General features: G+C 42.6%; 1 protein-coding gene across 1 annotated transcript in view; it reads left to right on the forward strand.

Annotated features, from left to right (window-relative positions):
* hibch (3-hydroxyisobutyryl-CoA hydrolase) overlaps positions 1 to 21,926 on the forward strand; it is a 47,615-nt gene that overhangs the window by 11,984 nt on the left and 13,705 nt on the right. Inside the window, exons 7-9 of the mRNA XM_014173027.2 lie at positions 12,684 to 12,762; positions 20,946 to 21,091; positions 21,527 to 21,613. Of these exons, the coding sequence (XP_014028502.1) occupies positions 12,684 to 12,762; positions 20,946 to 21,091; positions 21,527 to 21,613 (312 nt within the window). The remainder of the gene's footprint in view (positions 1 to 12,683; positions 12,763 to 20,945; positions 21,092 to 21,526; positions 21,614 to 21,926) is intronic.

Here is a 21,926-nt window from a genome sequence, read left to right on the forward strand (position 1 = left end):
GACAAATTATTGAAAATATTGGACACATTTTGACAAATTATTCTATATATTATTGAACATAATATACTCTACGGGCGTATCAAAGTTCCAGAGTGTTAGTTTTAAAGTTATGGCCCATTGTATACATAAAAATTGGGATAGTAGGCAGCCCTCCTTTTTACTTGTATCATTGCAAATTCTGCAAATCACCAGCAGAGGGGGACCATTTTTTTTAATACATTTTCACCTTCACTCTGTTGGCAATGCTTACAAATTGGATCATAACTGTAAACGTAGAAGAAATCCCACTCTAGAACTTTGATATGCCCATACAGTATGTTATGTTAAACAATATATTGAAACATTAGCCAAATCCAAATTTTTTTTTTCAATATTTATGAATCAATGTAAAAAAAATGTTAAGGGAATCAAAACAATACTCGTATTACAGAGCAAGCGGAAAAGCTTCATGTGGCACCAATGTCTGCTTTGTAGCACTAACAGATAAAACATTATGGAGTCTTAAAGCTGCAATATTATTTTGGGACTCCCAAGTGGCGCAGCGGTCTAAGGCACTGCATCTCAGTGCTATAGGCGTCACTACAGACCCTGGTTTGATTCCAGGCTGTATCACAACCGGCCATGATTGGGAGTCCCATAGGGCGGCGCACATTTGACTAAACATCGTCCTGGTTTAGGGTTTGGCCGGGGTAGGCCGTCATTGTAAATAAGAATTTGTTCTTAACTGACTTGCCTGGTTAAATAAAAACATAAAAAATATGTAACTTTTTGGGTGAGCTGACCAAATTGACATAGAAATGGATTTATAGATTTCTCATTGAAAGCAAGTTTAAGAACATGTAGATCTGTTCAATGTGCGCTATTTCTATGCTTCGGTTCTTATGTTTCGTTTTTGCGTCTTTTACTTTGTTTTGTACACCAGCTGAAAATACATGTTTTTGAAAATATTTCTCAGTGGTTTTGATGGTACAATGATTCTCTACACTATACTTGCTTGTTTTGTCACATAAACTGGAATTAGACAAACTATTAGAATTTTTGCAACCGGGAAATGATGGAGCGATTTCTGCATATTGCACCTTTTAAAGAAGGCCTGGGTAACACCAACTTCACAACTTGAATTTAAAATGGGTTAAATTGAGATATTTTGTCACTGGCCTACACACAATACCCCATAATGTGAGTGGAATTATGTTTTTAGAATTGTTTACAAATCAATAAAAAATGCAAAGCTGAAATGTCTTCAGTCAATAAGTATTCAACCCCTTTGTTATGGCAAGCCTAAATAAGTTCAGGAGTAAAAATGTGCAAGTTGCACTCTGTGTGCAATAATAGTGTTTAACATGATGTTTGAGTCACTTCCTCATCTCTGTACCCCACACAAACAACTATGTGAAAGGTCACTCAGTTGAGCAGTGAATTTCAAGCATGGATTCAACCACAAAGACCAGGGAGGGCACCTATTGGTAGACAATTAAAAAAGCATACATTAAGATCCCATTGAGCATGGTGAAGTTATTAAGTACACTTTGGGTGGTGTATCAATACACCCAGTCACTACAAATTTACAGGGGTCCTTCCTAACTGTTGCTGGAGAGGAAGAAAACCGCTCAGGGATTTCACCATGAAGCCAGAAAGGAAGTTTAATGGCTGTGATGGGGATAAAACTGAGGATGGATAAACAACATTGTTGGCCTACTCCACAATACTAACCTAATTGACAGAGTGAAAAGAAGGACGCCTGTACATAATAAAAGTATTCCAAAACATGCATCCTGTTTGCAACAGGGCACTAAAGTAATACTGCAAAAAATGTGGCAAAGTAATTGACTTTTTGTCCTGAATACAAAGGGTTATGTTTGGGGTAAATCCAATACAACACATTACAGAGTACCACTCTGCATATTTTCAAGCATATTGGTGGCTGCATCATGTTAAGGGTATGCATGCTTGCAATCGTTAAGGCCTGGGGAGTTTTTCAGGATGAAAAGAAACGGAATGGAGCTAAGCACAGGTAAACTCGTAGAGGAAAACCTGGTTCATTCTGCTTTCCACCAGACACTGTGAGATGAATTCACCTTTCTGTAGGACAATAACCCGAAACACACGCCCAAATATACACTCAAGTTGTTTACCAAGACAACATTGAATGTTCCTGAGTGGCCTAGTTATAGTTTTGACTTAAATCGTCTTGAAAATCTATAGCAAGGCTTGAAAATGGCTGCCTAGCAATGAACACCAACCAACTTGACAGAGCTTGAAGAATTTAAAATAGAATAATGTGCAAATATTGTACAATCCATGTGTGCAAAGCTCTTACAGACTTACCCAGAAAGACTCAGCTGACAAAGGTGATTCTAACGTATTGACTGGTGGGTTTGAATACTTATGTAATTTTCAATACATTTGCAAAAACTTCTAAAAACATGTTTTCACAGTCATGATGGGGTATTGTATATACATGGGTGAGAAAAAAAATGATGTGAATCCATTTTCAATTCAGGCTGTAACAATTTTGGGGGGAATAAGTCAAGGGGTATTAATACTTTCTGAAGGCACTGAATGCCAACTTTGATAAATTATTTCTCAATTATGCTTTTACATATACATGTCAACAATCCTTCCTCCAAAATAACATTCTATGGATAACATTTCATGAAATCTCCAAAATCATGGTTGTCTTTTGTCCTGGTTTTGTGAGGAATCACTCTGTAGGTGTATTCCTATTGTTACATTTCATGCCCTTAGCCCTTGCTTTTACCCCTTGTTTGATGTGCTTGCCTGCAATGTTCACCCAGCAATATCTACATAGGGTTTTTTCTCATTTGGATTTGTTCAACTCCTGTGTCCTCTCTCGCCTACTTTTCAAAGGTTATCGAGAAGAGGCGGAGAGGGACGTGGATGGAAAAATGAGCTTGAAATGAGTATGAAATTAGATTCTCCTTCTCCACTCGCTTGTCATCAGGCAAATTACGTTTACAGGGGCGTATCCCAAAATAAATTAAGTTCGTTGTTCAAGACACTATATAGATAAAATGCTAAGTATCATATAAAAAAAAAACGTGTGCATGGTTTTCTTCTCCGAACAAAACAAAATCTGATTCAAAGGGGGTGTGGCAGATTTCAAAACTCTTCTGCAAAGGACTCCGGTAAGATACACATTACTATCCTTGACAAAAGGTGGCTGTCAAGGAGAGGAGGACACACTTCCGTTTGCATTTACATTGTATTGAGCGTTTGATGTTGCAGCAACATGCATTGTCTTCTGCTGATGATGATAATTTACTGATGTAGTGTCAGGTTGATGATTCGCTACTGCATGTGACAATTGATCTTAGCTGACTCTGTATTGGATCGATAAACGGCATATTTCTGGCCTTGAACTGCTTGTTTTACTACATCTGCATGATTTTTCAGCAGTTCTCTGGACATTTGTTCATTGAAATTTTTATTAGGATGTGGAGGGACTGCTGGTGGCTGCCAGACGTTGTAGTCTATCAAATCAGGCATAGACCGTGTTCATCCCAAACCTCCAGATGCTTTTTCTGGAATGGTTCGCATTCGGATGTTTGATTAATCTGTTAGTGAGGTCAAAACAGTTCCCAAAACTGGGTCATAGTCGTTACGGAAGATGTACAGTTGAAGTCGGAAGTTTACATACACTGAGTTGACTGGGCCTTTTAAACTGCTTGGAAAATTTCAGAAACTGATGTCATGGCTTTAGAAGCTTCTGATAGGCTAATTGACATCATTTGAGTCAATTGGAGGTGTACCTGTATTTCAAGGCCTACCTTCAAACTCAGTGCCTGTTTGCTTGATATCATGGGAAAATCAAAATAAATCAGCCAAGACCTCAGAATTTTTTTTGTGGACCTCCACAAATCTGGTTCATCCTTGGGAGCAATTTCCAAATGCCTGAAGGTACCACGTTCATCTGTACAAACAATAATACGCAGGTATAAACACCATGGGACCACGCAGCCGTCATACCGCTCAGGAAGGAAGAAAGGCCGCTCCGCAAGGAAGAAGCCACTGCTCCAAAACTGCCATAAAAAAGCCATACTACGGTTTGCAACTGCACATGGGGACAAAGATTGTACTTTTGGGGGAAATGTCCTCTGGTCTGATGAAACAAAAATAGAACTGTTTGGCCATAATGACCATTGTTATGTTTGGAGGAAAAAGGGGGAGGCTTGCAAGCTGAAGAACCCATCCCAACCGTGAAGCACGGGGGTGGCAGCATCATGTTGTGGGGGTGCTTTGCTGCAGGAGGGACTGGTGCACTTCACAAAATAGATGGCATCATGAGGCTGGAAAATTATGTGGATACATTGAAGCAACATCTCAAGACATCAGTCAGGAAGTTAAAGCTTGGTCACAAATGGGTCTTCCGAATGGACAATGACCCCAAGCATACTTCCAAAGTTGTGGCAAAATGGCTTAAGGACAACAAAGTCAAGGTATTGAAGTGGCCATCACAAAACCCTGACCTCAATCCTATAGAAAATGTGTGGGCAGAACTGAAAAAGCGTGTGCGAACAAGGAGACCTACAAACCTGACTCAGTTACACCAGCTCTGTCAGGAAGAATGGGCCAAAATTCACCCAACTTATTGTGGGAAGCTTGTGGAAGGCTACCCGACACGTTTGACCCAAGTTAAACAATTTAAAGGCAATGCTACCAAATACTAATTGAGTGTACGTAAACTTCTGACCCACTGGGAATGTGATGAAATAAATAAAAGCTGAAATAAATCATTCTCTCTACTATTATTCTGACATTTCACATTCTTAAAATAAAGTAGTGATCCTAACTGACCTAAGACATGATTTTTACTAGGATTAAATGTCAGTAATTGTGAAACTGAGTTTAAATGTATTTGGCTAAGGTGTATGTAAACTCCCGACTTCAACTGTAAATGAGAATTTCTTATTGGACAACTCCATGTAGTCCCTCCGTGTTTCATAATGAACACAACCCACGTGTAGTGATATGACTGTGTCTGATTAGGGTGAGGCTGCAGAATGAGGACTACACCTAAGCCCTTCCATTGGGACTAAATAAAGCTCCATGCTAACAACTGTCCCCCCCCTCTATTGCTACCTGAGATGGAGTCTTTTATCAGGACCTTCCTATCAGCGTTAGTAAAGTAGCAGGTAGAGGGGCTTACGTAAGTGTGACGTTTTCGTTGCTTTCCGTGTCCAAGGGGATCCTTTACTGTATTCAGTTACTTTGCACTGATGCCGTGTTAGCACCAGGCTAATTTTCCTTGTGATGTAAAGGCTTGCTGGCACGTGTGCGAAGGTGATGAATACCAGATGATCTAATGCCATGGCATGATGAATGCCCAACTCCGTTCAGAGGGTAATATCTTAGTGACGTTCTAGCTAGATCATCCCTGTTCCTTATCCTGTGTCTCCTAACTATTATGTAAACGGAGGATGTACAGCTACAGGAAAGACGACGTCAGGTTGACGTTTTAGTCATTTAGCAGACGCTCTTATCCAGAGCGACTTACACCTAGTGCGTTCATCTTAAGACGGCTAGGTGGGAAAACCACGCCGCAGTCATAGTAAGTGCATTTCCCTCAATAAAGTAGATATCAGCAAAGTCTGAGCTAGTAAGAAAAAAGCTGACGATGTCATGATGACGCATCATGTAACGGTACTCAAATGTCTCCCTTGAATAGAATATTACAGGTAAATACTGATGCAATACAATGCTTCACTAACGATTTGAGTTGCTCTGCGCAATCAAGCGCAGATCTTTTGATAATCTTATTAACAACCCTCTGCAAGTATGCCTTTTTATAGTCTGAAGGGTGAAATAGGGGATTGAATCATCCTGATAGGTCAGACCACACACACAAACTCCGAATCCAAAACCAGTCACACTATGAAAGCCACTATTAAATCTATGCCTTACATTCAAACAGCAAGACAGTGGTTGTGTGAGAAGTGCTTACACCACAATAATGGCTGGTAGAGTGCACTCAGCTCCTTCTCAAGAGTGCGGTACATTTCCATATTTATTGAAAGGCTCTAATATTGTGGGAAGACCAGAGAGGACTGTTCTGTGGCTAAAGCTTGGGAGTAATGGCTGCTCATTGATTGAGATTTGGCCCTGGTTAGTTGTGTGTGTATGCAGTCTTTACCTACCTCCCGGAGAAAAGCCTTCTTGTTCGTTAATGTCTCTGTAATACTATCTGTGTGTTTCATTTAGGGAGAGTCGACTCTAACAGAGACCCTTAGTTTCTCCTTAGGGGGTTTTCCTTTCATTTTCATTTAGACTCCTGTTGAAAAGACAAGGAAATCCCTTAACCTTGTTTCAGTCATAGTTAGATTAGCCTGCCTCTCTCTCATGCATTCATCAGATAATGGGGATAGTCAGATAATTCCACACAAAGACCAGAGGATTGTAATGAACTATTGTCAAATCCTGCAGCTTTTTGTTGACTTCAAAGGGAATACTTAGCAATTGTCTAGTAGAAAAAGGAGGAAGGGAAGCGCTACTGAGGTACACAATAGTACATTTTGGTAGACAGAAGGTGCTCTTTGGTAAAGGGGGTGAATTGGTCATCAAAAAGAAAGGAGGACCAAGGCACTCTTCATATAAAGAATTAAAATGCCTTTATTAGTATGGCATGTTCAATAGAAACAAGGTTTAAAAAAAAATCCTGCGCGTTTCGGCTGCATGGCCTTCGTCAAGGAGTACAAAGAAATAATACAATGTCCTCTTTTTAACAGCTTTTCCAATTAGCCCTAATTTGAAGAGGGAGTGGTTACAAAATTGATTGGACACACCTAGTACGCAATACTATACACATAAAAAAGTGAAACACTGTAGCTGTGCCATCACAAAAAAAGGAAGATAATACAACTCCAAGCTAGAGGCACTAGAACACCCAGCAAGGTAGTTCCAACCCTAAACATGTCTGGGAGAGATGTCAAGAACAAGAAAGCAATATATTCCCTAGTACACTTGAACACAACAAAACATGAACAACAACAGTCTAAACATAGCTGAGGGCAATTGAGAAAAAAGACCACTAGATGACAGCAAATGGACCTATCACAACCCTACAGGAATGGTGAGAAATCCAAATCTTCATTTAAACCAGGGTATTTAGTGGCCTGTAGTTTGTAAATCCCAAAACTTTCCCTTTGGTTTAATTGTTTAAGACGGTCCCCTTTTCTAATAGAGGCCGGGATATGATCAATACCCATAGCTTGTAGGGAGGCAGGGTTGCCATGGTGTAAGGACTTATAGTGCCTTGCCATGGGGTAGTCGTCATTGCCTACCCGTATGGCGTACTTGTGTTCCGCTAGGCGGTCTTGAAGGCGTCTCTTTGTCCGTCCAATGTAGAACACCTTGCAAAGTGGAAACAGACTACAGTGTCAAAGCTGTTGAATTGGAGAATCGCTTCTTGAATCGGGGCTACAGCGTTCAGGTCCTAAAAGATGCAGGTACAAGGGCTGGATTACTTGACAGAGAGAACTTGTTGCGAAGAGGAGTGCCTCGTGATACATCAGAGAGAGTGTATTTTGTTACAAAATACAGTACTGAAGCAGAGAACATTAAAAGAATCATTAAAAATAATTGGGGAATCATCCAAAGTGATACTCTACTACACCAAGTCTTTCCTGAGCCACCAGTCATAAGCTTTAAAAGATGTCCTACCCTAAATGACAAATTAGTACACAGTTATCTTCCGGGTGACTCTCAAACTTGGCTTGAGCACAAACCCAAGGGCTCTTTTAAATGTAACCAGTGCAACCACTGCAGAAATATTGCACAGAAAAAGTATTTTGTAGACACAGCTTCCAAAATGGAGTATTACGTCAAGCATTTAATTAACTGCAAAACCACTCATGTCATCTATAGATTGGAATGTCCACTTTGCAAGGTGTTCTACATTGGACGGACAAAGAGACGCCTTCAAGACCGCCTAGCGGAACACAAGTACGCCATACAATGACGACTACCCCATGGCAAGGCACTATAAGTCCTTACACCAAGGCAACCCTGCCTCCCTACAAGCTATGGGTATTGATCATATCCCGGCCTCTATTAGAAAAGGGGACCGTCTTAAACAGTTAAACCAAAGGGAAAGTTTTTGGATTTACAAACTACAGGCCACTAAATACCCTGGTTTAAATGAAGATTTGGATTTCTCACCATTCCTGTAGGGTTGTGATAGGTCCATTTGCTGTCATCTAGTGGTCTTTTTTCTCAATTGCCCTCAGCTATGTTTAGACTGTTGTTGTTGTTCATGTTTTGTTGTGTACTAGGGAATATATTGCTTTCTTGTTCTTGACATCTCTCCCAGACATGTTTAGGGTTGGAACTACCTTGCTGGGTGTTCTAGTGCCTCTAGCTTGGAGTTGTATTATCTTCCTTTTTTTGTGATGGCACCAGCTACAGTGTTTCACTTTTTTATGTGTATAGTATTGCGTACTAGGTGTGTCCAATCAATTTTGTAACCACTCCCTCTTCAAATTAGGGCTAATTGGAAAAGCTGTTAAAAAGAGGACATTGTATTATTTCTTTGTACTCCCTGACGAAGGCCATGCAGCTGAAACGCGTTGGATTTTTTTAAACCTTGTTTCTATTGAACATGCCATACTAATAAAGGCATTTTAATTCTTTATATGAAGAGTGCCTTGGTCCTCCTTTCTTTTTGATGACTTAGCAATTGTCTTTGCCTCTGATGCCATTCTAGTGAGCAGTAGGCTACTACAACTTAACTACTAAAGTAAAGATGCAAAGCTGAGTGAAAGTGGAATAAAGAGTCAGTGATTTGTTTTGGGGAAGTGTCCGCTTCTATCATCCACATGGATATTTCATTGTGTTTTATGGAGAAGTTTTTTCCTATAAAGGTGTGGAAAAACACTTCTGCAGAGTATTAATAGCTATATACTGTAGATGAGAATACCTCAGTGACTCCTGATGAAGTCATAGAATGTGAAGAACGAAATTTGCTAGGCCTGGGCTACACTGTGTATTTGACACGTTTTTTTTGGGGACAAATCCTATGTTCCCAGGAATCCGAGTACCCTGGATGTGTAATTTGGTGGTACCGATAGATCATGTTGTTCCTTTACTTTTATGGGTATGATTTCATTTCATGGAATGTTAAATGAAGCGCTTCCCTTTCATGCTTCTTCATTCCGACCAGCAGTTCCCGTCGTTATAAAAAGGCGAGAGATATACAGCCTCAGATTCCATCCTGTTAAGGATTCTCCTTGAACCTTGGTGGGGGGAATCTGCTTTTCCACTCCCGTCTCCAGAGTCTGCACAGCCATGTCAATGGGTGGTATTTTCCACTTCGGAGGAAAGCCTGGTTAGAGCTGGCTAGACAGACAACTCTTATTCCATCCATTTGTTAATGGCTTCTCTATCTCTGGTGTCCTGATTCGATAGGAATGACTCGGAGAACCAAACAAGAAGAGAATGTCCTTCAACGGCCGTTTACACGCACAACACTTCATAAATAAGCCTTACCCTTCACATTCTATAAAAAAATGTAATCAGAACTTCATGAAATATAGATTCATACACAATTTCATGCTAGTTAGAGGTCAAATATGTTGTAAAAGTCCCTAACTACAAGCTAATTTGGTCCTTGTATATAAATCATCCTTCAGTGCAACATACTGGGCTGCTGGCCATTGAAGTAATGACAAACTGTCGTTTCTCTTTGCTTATTTGAGCTGTTTTGCCATTTGCCAAGACTTGGTCTTTTACCAAATAGGCCTATCGTCTGTATACCACCCCTACCTTGTCATGACACAACTGATTGGCTCAAACAGTTTTTTTTAACACTTTAAAAAAAAAATTCCTACATGTTTCCTTATGTATTATTTCATAGTTTTTATGTCTTCGCTATTATTCTTATATAGGTCCTGGATGGCAGGAAGCACTACCATCTGTAGCGCCGAGCAGTTGTCATACCAGGCGGTGATGCTCTCGATGGTGCAGCTGTAGAACTTTTTGAGGATCCATGCCAAATCTTTTCAGTCTCCTGAGGGGGAAAAGGTGTTGTTGTGCCTTCTTCATGACTGTCTTGGTGTGTTTGGATCATGATAGTTTGTTGGTGATGTGGACACCAAGGAACTTGAAACTCTCGGCCTGCTCCACTGCAGCCACGTCGATGTGAATGGGGGGCGAGTTCGGCCCTCCTTTTCCTGTAGTCCACGATCATCTCCTTTGTCTTGCTCACGTTGAGGGAGCGGTTGTTGTCCTGGCACCACACTGCCAGTTCTCTGACCTCCCAAAAGGCTGTCTCATTGTTGTCGGTGATCATGCGTACCACTGTTGTGTTATCAGAAAACGTAATGATGGTGTTGGAGTTGTGCTTGGCCACGCAGTCATGGGTGAACAGGGAGTACAGGAGGGGGACAAAGTACGCACCCCTGAGGAGCCCCTGTGTTGAGGATCAATGTGGCAGATGTGTTGTTGCCTAACCTTACCACCTGGGGGCGGCCCGTCAGGAAGTCCAGGATCCAGTTGCAGAGGGAGGTGTTTAGTCCCAGGGTCCTTAGCTTAGTGATGAGATGTTCCTTTCTTTTCCAGGTGGGAAAGGACAGTGTGGAGTGCGATTGAGATTGCGTCATCTGTGGATTTGTTGGGGCAGTATGCGAATTAAAGTGGGTCTAGGGTTTCCAGGATGATGGTGTTGATCTGAGCCATGACCAGCCTTTCAAACAACTTCATGGCTACCGATGTGAGTGCTACGGGGCAGTAGTCATTTAGGCAGGTTACCTTTCTTGGGTACAGGGACTATGACGGTCTCCTTGAAATGTGTGTATTACAGACTCGGTCAGGGAGAGGTTGGAAATGTCAGTGAAGACTCTTGCCAGTTGGTCCGTGCATGCTCTGAGTACACGTCCTGGTAATCCGTCTGGCCCCGCGGCCTTGTAATTGTTGACCTGTTTCAAGGTCTTGCTAACATCGGCTACGGTGAGTGTGAACACAGTCGTCCGGAACAGCTGGTGCTCTCATACATGCTTCAGTGTTGCTTGCCTCGAAGCGAGCATAAAAGGCATTTAGCTCGACTGGTAGGCTCACTGGGCAGCTCGCGGCATGGTTTCCCTTTGTCGTCTGTAATAGTTTGCAAGCCCTGCCACATCCGACGAGCGTCAGAGCCGGTGTAGTAGGATTCAATCTTAGTCCTGTATTTTTTTGCCTGTTTGATGGTTCGTCTGAGGACATAGCAGGATTTCTTAAGTGTTTGTATTAGTGTCCCGATCCTTGAAAGCGGCAGCTCTAGCCTTTAGCTCGGTGCGGCTGTTGCCTGTAATCCATGGCTTCTGGTTGGGATATGAACGTACGGTCACTGTGGGGACGACGTCGTCGATGCACTTATTGATGAAGTCGATGACTGAGATGGTATACTCCTCAATGCCATTGGATGAATCCCGGAACATATTCCAGTCTGTGCTAGCAAAACAGTCCTGTAGCGTAGCATCCGCGTCATCTGACCACTTCCGTATTGAGCGAGTCACTGGTACTTCCTGCTTCAGTTTTTGCTTGTAAGCGGGAGTCGGGAGGATAGCATTATGGTCAGCGTCTCTGTGTGTGGAGTAAAGGTGGTCTAGAGGTAGTTTTTTTCCCCCTCTGCACAGAGGTAAAACGGATTTAAGTTTGCCTGCATTAAATTCCCCGGCCACTAGGAGCACCACTTCTGAATGAGCATTTTCTTGTTTGCTTATGGCCTTATACAGCTCGTTGAGTGCGGTCTTAGTGCCAGCATCGTTTGTGGTGGTAAATAGGTGGCTACGAAAAATATAGATAGTATTGTCTACAGCTTATCATGAGTTACTCTACCTCAGGTGAGCAATAGCTTGAGACTTCCTTAATATTAGAGCTTGCGTGCCAGCTCTTATTGACAAATAGACACACCCCCACCCCTCATCTTACCAGACGTAGCTGTTCTGTCCTGCCGATGCGCGGAAAATCCAGCCAACTGTATATTTTCCGTGTCGTCGTTCCACCACGACTCGGTGAAACATAAGATATTACAGTTTTTAATGTTCCGTTGGTAGGATAGTCTCGAACGGAGATCATCGAGTTTATTCTCCAGTGATGGCACGTTGGCCAATAGAACTGATGGTAGGGGCGGGTTACCCATTCGCCAGCGAGTTCTCACAAGGCATCCTGATCGCCGCCCCCTGTATTTCCGTCTTAACGCGAATGACGGGGATTTGGGCCTGGTCTCAGAGAAGCAGTATATCCTTCGCGTCAAACTCATTAAAGAAAAACATCTTTGTCCACTTCAAGCAACATTTATGTACAAAATAAGTTACAAACACACAAAACAGCACAGTTGGTTTGGAGCCCGTTAAACTGCAGCCATCCCCTCCAGCGCCATTCTATCCATTAGTGCTCTAGGAGGCTCATTACACACACACACACACAGAAGGTCAAAGGGCATAGCCTGGCCTTTACCTCAGTCTACATTTCCAATCTGTTACCTACGTCTCCGTCAATCACATCACTCATATCCATTGATGGATTGTTGCATGTCCCTCACTTAACCTTTCTTTCTCTTGCTCTCATCTCTTTCTCATCTTCTCTCATCTATTCGCTTTCCCTCTTTCTTGCCTCACTCTCTGTCTCTAGTCATCATGAATTCATTTGCCCTCTCTTTCTCACACTCTAACACTGTCTCTGCTTTTCAGGGTGTGGGCCTCTCGGTCCATGGGCGGTTTCGGGTGGCCACTGAGAAGACTCTGTTCGCTATGCCGGAGACGGCAATCGGTAAGCCGGACGCACTGGCATCCGCCCCTTTCTTCCCCCGAGGTCCATGTTTGGTCTCATGTTATTGCGAGTGTGTTGCCTTGCTTTGCACGGTCGCTCCAGTGCATTAATAATAAATGGGCCATGCAGACTTAAGCATTGCAAGAAGAGCATCATCATCATCATCAGCCAGATATGAGCAGGCCAACAGGCTGTTCTGCAGCTGTTTCTCTGCCGTTTTTATGTAAACATGAAAAAGTTATTTGACCGTCTCATACCACCAAGCAGCATATTTCCTCAGTTATATGGTCACACTTCAGGTGAAAAAGTAATTAGTTGGTTATTAGGTTATTAAATTATTGCATCTAAGCTCCTAGTGTGTGTGGCTTTTCTTTATCAAGTGACAAAGTAATTAGTAGCAAAAAAAAATCTTAACACCTAGCTAATTACGCAATAGCTTGTTACCTGTTTAACCCCGAGGTCAAAATCTGTCTTATTTGTTCAAACTACAGTAAGTATCTAAAATCTGAATATAAACCTAAGTGCACAAATTGATTTGGCTGTATCAGTCTTATTATTTTAAGTGTTTATGGTTATGGGGTCCTTGGGAACCATAGGACAATACTGTTTTATGTGGAAACTGACAATATAAAGTTATGCCGTGTGAAATGATCACCTAGTCACTAGGTCCTAGTGGGTACTACTTGCGATGGAAGGAAGGAATGCTCGCCACGTGGCCAACCGCAAATCAAACGGTCATTAAAATGCTTGAGGCCAGTCTCACACAGAGCCTCAGTGTCGATCATTGGTCTCGGACAGTCACTCATACCCGCTTGCACTTTGTGCCTTGTTGCCAGGTGTGAGGTTGCCCAGAAACGGTTCCACTAGGCATAATGGACACCTTACACTCTACCTTACCGTCTCGATTGTCGAAGATGGGCCACTTTTCCTGAAACGATCGATTGTAATGAACAATAGAAAGCTTTCATGGCACCACGTGATAATGTGTCCCAGATAATTTCGGGAGTTTCTTTGCTTCTCTGTTATGTTTTGATGATTGTCTTTACTAATCGCACCATACTGGCTGATGCCGTAGTGGCGCTCTTATACTGTACAAAGATGAACAGCATAGTTATTGACGGAGGGCATGTTCTGAATCGATCCAGATGCTTTGCTGTGTTTTTGGCAGGTTTTGTACTAGCCTGTAATTATCAGTGTGGTTTGCTGTGAAAGGGGTCATCTTGTATATCGACCCAGTAGTAATAGGCCATAGAGATGCATAATGTCTGAAATGGTACTCTTCTTCTATGGTTAATGAGCCTCCCCTCTTACGTTTGCTAGTCTCATCTCAGGGTTTCTCACAGCAATTAAGTTAGTTCTGGTGGTTGTCCACTCCATGCAAGCAAGCTGGAATTGTTTGTTTCTTTTGGAACCCGCACAGTCTGTACACATGCTATAGGGCATTTGTCCCAAAATCTAAATAATCTTCACAAACTTTGAGGGCCATATATTGAACCCAGTGCATGTTTCTGAATCAAATTGAGATGTCTTTATGTTTTGGACTGTGACAGTTTGTATATTGTCAGTAATTCTTCTGAAGGATGGTGTGTGCTAGGTCTGTATCAATCACCTCTACGCACTAAGTTTGGGCGATATTACAATAGCATTGTCTGTCAACGATGATTGACAGCCATCGTCGATGGTGACAACGTTGTGATGTGACAGACGATGGTTTAGCCTATTTGAACTCGAGTCTCGCAGTGCACAGGAGAGCAGCACACAAGTGTCATTCCGAGTAATTTGCCTATTCCTATTTACTAGAGCCTATTTCAATAAATATGTCATATCGCCTACAGAACGCAAGAGGAGAATGTAGACCAGACAGAGTGGAGAATTCCACCAAAGCAGCGCAAAATGTCCAGTCAGAAAATATTGTTTTTCTCTCTCTGTCAGTGCATGGGCATTTGGTATAGCCCATACAGCCGTTTTTATCTCAATATCAAATCATTTCTGGCTAACAGTTAAGTACCTTAATGTGATTGTTTTCAATTAAAATTGTCTAAAAGAGTAATTTCTCAAGCAAGAAATTTGCTTGGACTGTCTATGAGTGGTCTGAGTGGGGAGGGGGAAATGGAAAATGAGCTATTATAGACTCCTTTCTGTGTTTACAAACATTGTCACACGAGGACGATGCGAGCAAGTTCTTTTAAAGAACGCCAGCAATTTTTTTTTCTTCTCAATTTACATTTTGCTTAGGAGTGCATTTCACATTACTTTTGGATCATAATTGAATTTTAAGTCTCTTATGAATATCCTGCTTAATATAATGTTTGTGTCATTATCTAAAATCAACTGTGTTATACTTAAAGAGCACTTTACACCAGTAAAATGGCTCTTTGGCTAGCTTTTTCTACAGGCAAAACCATTTTTTTTGCTAAGATCACAACCAATATATCTCAGCGACTGTTGAAGCAAGAATCAGAACATAATTGTAAGTGTATGAGGACCCCAAAAAAAGTGATTTTAGTTTAATGTAATAAAAACGTGAATGTTGAATGGGCTTCAGATGGCAATGGATTTCTTACTGTCGCGGACGTCAGTGTTTTCTTACTGCCGCCAAGAGTCGCATGCATCTGTACGTGATGTCAGTGTGTTGTTTATTGCCAGAGGTTTACTATCTTATTGTTGTATTAATTATTTTCAAACGGCTGTTACACCAAAAGGGCGTTGTCATCGTATCATTCCAACCTCATAGTGTGTAAATGTATATTTCGCCATTCGATAGGCTACAGTATGAATATGACTTAAGGATACACTTTATTCATGGCTTTCTCCAGATCAAACAATGAATGTCATTTTATTTGAATAGCCTAGAAACATAAGGTAGCCAGAGGACTAATTAATGAGAAAGAACAGACAATGTCAATAGCCTATAGAAAAATCAAATGACAAGTTTAATCAACAAATGATCCATGCGCGCCGGGAAAATCCCTCCATTCAAGGTTGAAACAAAAATGGCCAATAACTTTTGTGAAGGAAGCGAGGTCTCCTCCCTCGCGAACGGAATCTCTCGTCCCAACCCCTCCCTTCACCTATGTTTATCATGGCCAAAAAGCAACAATAACAACAAAAAACTGGAATTTTTAGATTTTGTGGCTGTGGAATGTAGTGGAAACTGCTTATCCTCCACACACGGGCTTCAAAATCACTGCACCATTTTTAAGCATTGCCTTCACCCAATCCTGATTCCTCCAAATAATCAACGACGAAAGCCCAGAACCAGGAACTACAGCTGCTCGTAACCTATTATAGCTCAGTGATTCGTAATCACATAATTCTACTTGAGCCTTGACAGATTCTCAACGTTTCATCTGTCCATGAGAATCAGTCCACGAGAGATTAGAAGACTGTCCAACTCATAATGTAGGCCTATCATCTAGCTCACTATGGTTACACAGCCCGTTACTCATCAGTCACTGCTCCACCAGAAAGGAATATTAGAAAAGATTTGCCATTGCCTGCACTTAGCCTCTGCCCAGGCTTTCAACAACATTATCTTTCGTCATGATTCATCCAGTTGCATTCAATTTCGTTTTATAGCCCAACTGTCGTTTTAGCGGAGGACAAAGGTTGACATTGCCCCAACTCTACTACACCCAAACACATCCTCTTTTTCACGGACACTTGCATACAAATACACATCCTGAGACGCACATATAGTCACTCTCTTTCTCCCTCTCTGTCCCTGTCTCCCTTTCGCACACACACACGAAGTTAACGGTCTCTCTCTTGCGCACGCACATGTACACACACAAAAGGACACGTCCGTGTGCTGGTTGAGCTGTCTCAATGATTACTTCCTGACTGTGCTCCACCTGAGCTGCGTGGTGTCCTTCACTGCAGAGAGGCTGTCTCCCACTGGAGATGGGACTGTCTCTGGAAGTTCTCTGATCTCTCGCTGTGTGTGTGTGTGTGTGTGTGCACGCGCGCGTCAAGGTCTATCTTTTTCTTAGAGATGGAGCAGTCATTGTCAGTTACGACTCTGAATTCGAAAGTAATGGAGTGTTTCCAAGGGTCCCATTGTTTTCCGGATAGGCTACCACTGAAGTAAAGCCGTAAGTTTTTCATAGAAGAAAAACACTACATATTTTGTCGTTTTTGAACACATGGCATGTGCCCCGGGACTGGCAAGACAGCAGAGGAAAAATAACAATCAGGATAATCATTCAATTGCACATACTGAGACCCGTGCGTGCGTGACTGGACAGTACAGACCAGCTATTAGCAGAGACAGCTTCTCGGGCGGCGTTAGACTTTATCTAGAACTGAGGGAATAATCCTCTTTTGGGCTGCCTGGCTTTCTACCCTGCTGCTTGGTCACACTTCTCTGGCCCAGAGCCACAAGCTGCAGTGCATTTCTCTTCACCCCTCTACCTCTACAGTGGAAGGGCCAAAGCTTAAAGCTACAGCTCAAGTTTAAATTCTCAGAACTGAATTCATTTTTTTTTACACTTTCTCTTGCATTTGAATGCTAACACCAATGGTAGGCCAACACTGCTTCCATCCGCTTGGAAGGTTCTTCTTTGATGTTATAGTAAAAGGAACTTTAAGAACAGGCCTTTAGGGATTTACCTTAAGGAATCATTTTCCCTTACCAAAGGGCGTTGCATAGAGCCCCTCAAATGTTTTCCTTAGGTAAAGGCACAGAGTTTCTAAACCCAGAGACGCAACATTCTGAGAGTTCCCGGGAATGTTCCGGTGTTTTCTATTTTGTGCCACACTCTGCAGCATCTGCTGAAAAACTTTGGAAAGGAAAACAAATGATTTGGGATTTTGGTTACTGCTGTTTTTTTGCTCGTTCGTACTGCTTGTTTGAGGCTCGTCTGTTGCTACATCGGCGCATTGATTTTGGCCGGATCTGCCTAGCAACAACTAGTGGGGGGCTTGCGGGAAGATTTTCATGTGAGCATTGAAGTAACGCAAAGATTTCCCTTCTGTTGCCCAATGGTCGGATTGACCAGAAGATTATTTGCATAATTGTAACAGGCTCTCAGCTACTTTTTCTCCCCAATTGGTAGTTACATTCTTGTCCCATCGCTGCAACTCCCGTATGTACTCGGGAGAGGCGAAGGTCGAGAGCCATGCATCCTCCGAAACACGACCCTGCCAAGCCACACTGCTTCTTGACAAACTGCTCGATTAATCCGGAAGGCAGCCGCACCAATGTGTCGGAGGAAACACTGTACAACTGCCGACCGAAGTCAGCGTGCATGCGCCCAACCCGCATGCTCCGGGCTCGCTAGAGCGTGATGAGACAAGGACATCTCGACCGGCCAATCCTTGCCTAACCCGGACGATGCTTGGCCAATTTGTGTGCCGCCTCATGGTTCTCCTGGTTGCGGTCGGCTGCGACACAACCCGGGATTGAACCCGGGTCTGAAGTGATGTCTTAGACCGCTGCGCCACTTGGGAGGCCCTATTTGTGTAGGTTTTTTATTGCAGAGTGAAAACTAAATGGACACTTGTCAGAACCTGGGTATGGGATGGAGGGGGGAAATGGGAGGGTAGAGCGAGATGACAAATTCAGACATGCTACCTTTCTACACTAAATGGGAGAGAGACCAATAGCTAGACTGTTATTTTACTTTTTAACTCAATACTATTGTTTTAAATTTTGAAAAGCAGTTTTTCTTTACCGGGCAAAGCAAAAATAGTCGGCTGGTGACTAGTGATTACGGGGAAGCAAGAGAGTCGCTTGTGCAATGTGTAGCCTATATCAGGGGTGTCAACTTTTTCACTCGGGCCCCCCTTCCAGCATTGGGGAATATCCCGCACCCCCCTTGCTGTGCGACACGTTTATTTCTATGGGCAGAAGCACTGTTCAGGACACAAACTGTTCACATCTTGTTGGCGGAGAGACAACTTGGCAGGATTAAAGCTTATTTCCTGCAATTCTACACATTTTGCCATGCCTAATTGAGTGACTCAAACATTACAACAAAATCTATAGGCTAAAAAACCTAGCTAAAAACATTAGCTGACATGGGCTGGTTGAGCTGGATAATTCTGACAAATTATAAATAGCTCTCTAAGGTATGCAATGACTGACATTATTTTGGGGAGGTGGAACCCCGTGCCCCCCCTTGCCGACCCGGGGCGCACCCCACAGTTTGGGAACCACTGGCGTACAGTGGCGAGAAAAACTATGTGAACCCTTTGTAATTATCTGGATTTCTGCATAAATTGGTCATAAAATTAGATCTGATCGTCATCTAATTCATAACAACAGACACACAGTCTGCTTAAACTAATAACACACACATTATTGTATTTTTTTGTCTATATTGAATAAATCATTTAAACATTCACAGTGTAGGTTGGAAAAAGTAGGTTGGAAAAACACCGCTTTCTAGCACGTCAAGCTAACTTACAGAGTAATTAGCCAGCTAGCCATGGATTGTGCACTTTCCATCATTTAGCTAAGTAGCTAGATAGCTATAGATCTAGCTAGCTGGTTAGGGCAGAGGAAAGCAACATTCACCTCCTAAAATGCTGTTTACATTTATATCAATGCTGAATGAAGCACTTAAGGGACCTCATGGGCACCCTTAACTTTTTCGCATAAGGGGGTAAATTCACCTTCATTTTTTGTGCAACTGACTTGAAGTTAAGGAAACTTTAAGCGAACGGATGAGGGGAAAATGTCACTTAAGATGTTTTATGCAACCGCGCCCAGGCCCTTTCAATCAATGACTCAGTTGAGATGATTGGCCTAGTAATATCCTCTTTTCTCACCACCACCCCCTGCCCCTTATCCCACCATTGCAGTCCACTTGGCTGGTGTCTTCGTAATCACTTGTCCAATTATCCAAAAAGCAGTGACAAGGAAAGACCAACGATTTATCTCAGACACCTTCCAATGTCCACACATGCTTCTCTGAATGCTTCATGCAGAGTGGGTGCTATAGAGCAAGTAGTCTCACTAGTCTTTCTGCACATTGACCAGAATTTAAGAGAAGCACAAATGAATCAGTGATTTTGTTTTAACCTGTGAGAAACATTATAATGGAACAGTCTTTCTCCATTTTGACCAGAAATAAGAGCCAAACAGAAAGGGAAGCCAATTTTTAACACGGGTTTAGACTTTCCCAGCTCAATTAAGATATCATCACTGTATGTGCTGTCGATCTGGGATTTCACTTGGACGTCCCTCCCCCATCATCCACCGCCAGTACCTTAACCCCCTCCACTATAGGATTAAGAGATTGTGTTTGTCTTTAACCCTCCTTGCTTTAGGCTTCAACAGGATTTATAATCTGGTATTTATGATATTACATTTTCAGCCCAGAATCAGGTCAGAGATTCTAATCCCTGACCCTACTCTCTCTCTCTCTCTTCCTCTCCCACTAGCGTCATCATGCCTTGGAGAAACCAAGCTCTCTTTATATCTGCTCTGCTGTTGAAAACGATTGCCGCGTTGCATAATTTAAGACAGGAATACTTAAATCCTTTACAATTTGAGACATCCTTGAAATGTTTCCTAAATAACATGCAGATTATGGCAAGGATCTGAACAGTGACGCTTCCCCATCACCCGCTTTACCCCTCACCACAATTGAGCCTCCATTACAGATTTTTGGAAAGCTGTCTAATAAAGGGCCTGTTTGAGTCTCTTGTTCTGGTGGCCAACTAGCACCAGCTTGATTCCAGGTGCTGTCCATGTATTGAAGTGGCTCAACTGAGAGACGCTATTGTAGACACCATCTGTATCAAGGGAGGTTTGTCTGCTAGTGTTTTCATTACTGAGCGGAAGTCTTTCTGGGCCTCACAGCAACAACCCAGGACCTCGCTGAGGAGGAAATCTCTGGCCCTTTTGTCACTTGTGGGTGTAGGATCTGTGACTAGATTGACAGGTTCCACACTGCCCTTTCAACTTATTGTATTTACCAGAAATTGGGATAGAGCTTCCAACATTGTGTACCAATGACATTTCATTTTTATTGCGATTTTATATATATATATAATTATTTTTTTTTTTTTTTATTGCAACATATTTGCACCTGCTATTTGTACTGGGTTAATTAGCTAATCAATAATTGACTGAAACGTGTTGCCAACCACTCTCCCAACTAGATATGTTTCACTGCTTTGTTTTTTTAAATCTAATTTACAGCACCATGACTTGATTTGTCTTGATTTGCCAGGACTGTTCCCTGATGTGGGCGGTGGCTACTTCCTGCCAAGGCTACAGGGCCAGCTGGGCCTCTTCCTGGCCCTGACGGGATTCCGCCTCAAAGGACGCGATGTCCAGAGAGCAGGAGTTGCCAGTCACTTTGTGGAGTCTCAAAAGGTACTGCTGGGCTAAGGGCTGGGGCTGGGAGGAGGGTGGGAGGTCAGGGCTCCAGTGGGGAGCCGGGTGCTGAGTCAGTGGGTCCATGGCCAACGTCTGCAGGTGCCAACAAACTCCTGGCACAAAATGGCTTCTCCTTTTTATAGCTGCCAAGACACTGTTGGTGTGAGGCTATTATCAGTAGGGACTAGAGTTCATGTAGGACTACAACCTTGAACGGATGCAGGAGAGCAGCAGGGGTCAGATTTCCTGAATACAAAAACATTTTACCTGTGTGTAATACAAATAGCTGTAGCCCCGACTGAGGAAAATCATATTGACCTGAGAGGGTTCCATTTTGGAGAGGTGAAAGTCTTCAATCATAAGTCTTCAATCATGAGTCAAAGTAAACTCTTGTGATCAAGATGGATCATTCTCTTCCCTCTTTTTCCACAGATTGCAGCCCTTGAGAAGGAGCTGGTGGACCTGAAAACTCCCTCCATTGAAGACGTCTCCAGAGTGTTGGACTCCTATCAGAAACGGGTAGGTTGCCTGGTTCCTGGCTCCTAACCAACTTTGTAGTATATTGTTTATCCTGAGGCTGCATTTATTTTAGCTGGGGACTATAATAAAGCAAATCTGAGAAAAACACTACCAAAGTTTTACCAACACATTGCCTGCGATACTCGCGCATCAAAAACTCTCAAACATTTCTACTCTCCTTTCCGGGATGGTTACAAGGCCCTCCCTTCAGCAAATCAGATCACACCTCCATTCTGCTCCTCCCTTCCTAAAGGCAGAAACTCAAACCGGAAGTACCCGTGGTAAGGTCTGTTCAACGCTGGTCTGACCAATC

Source organism: Salmo salar, chromosome ssa25, assembly GCF_905237065.1.
Source record: "Salmo salar chromosome ssa25, Ssal_v3.1, whole genome shotgun sequence".
In the NCBI taxonomy this organism is placed as follows: Eukaryota; Metazoa; Chordata; class Actinopteri; order Salmoniformes; family Salmonidae; genus Salmo; species Salmo salar.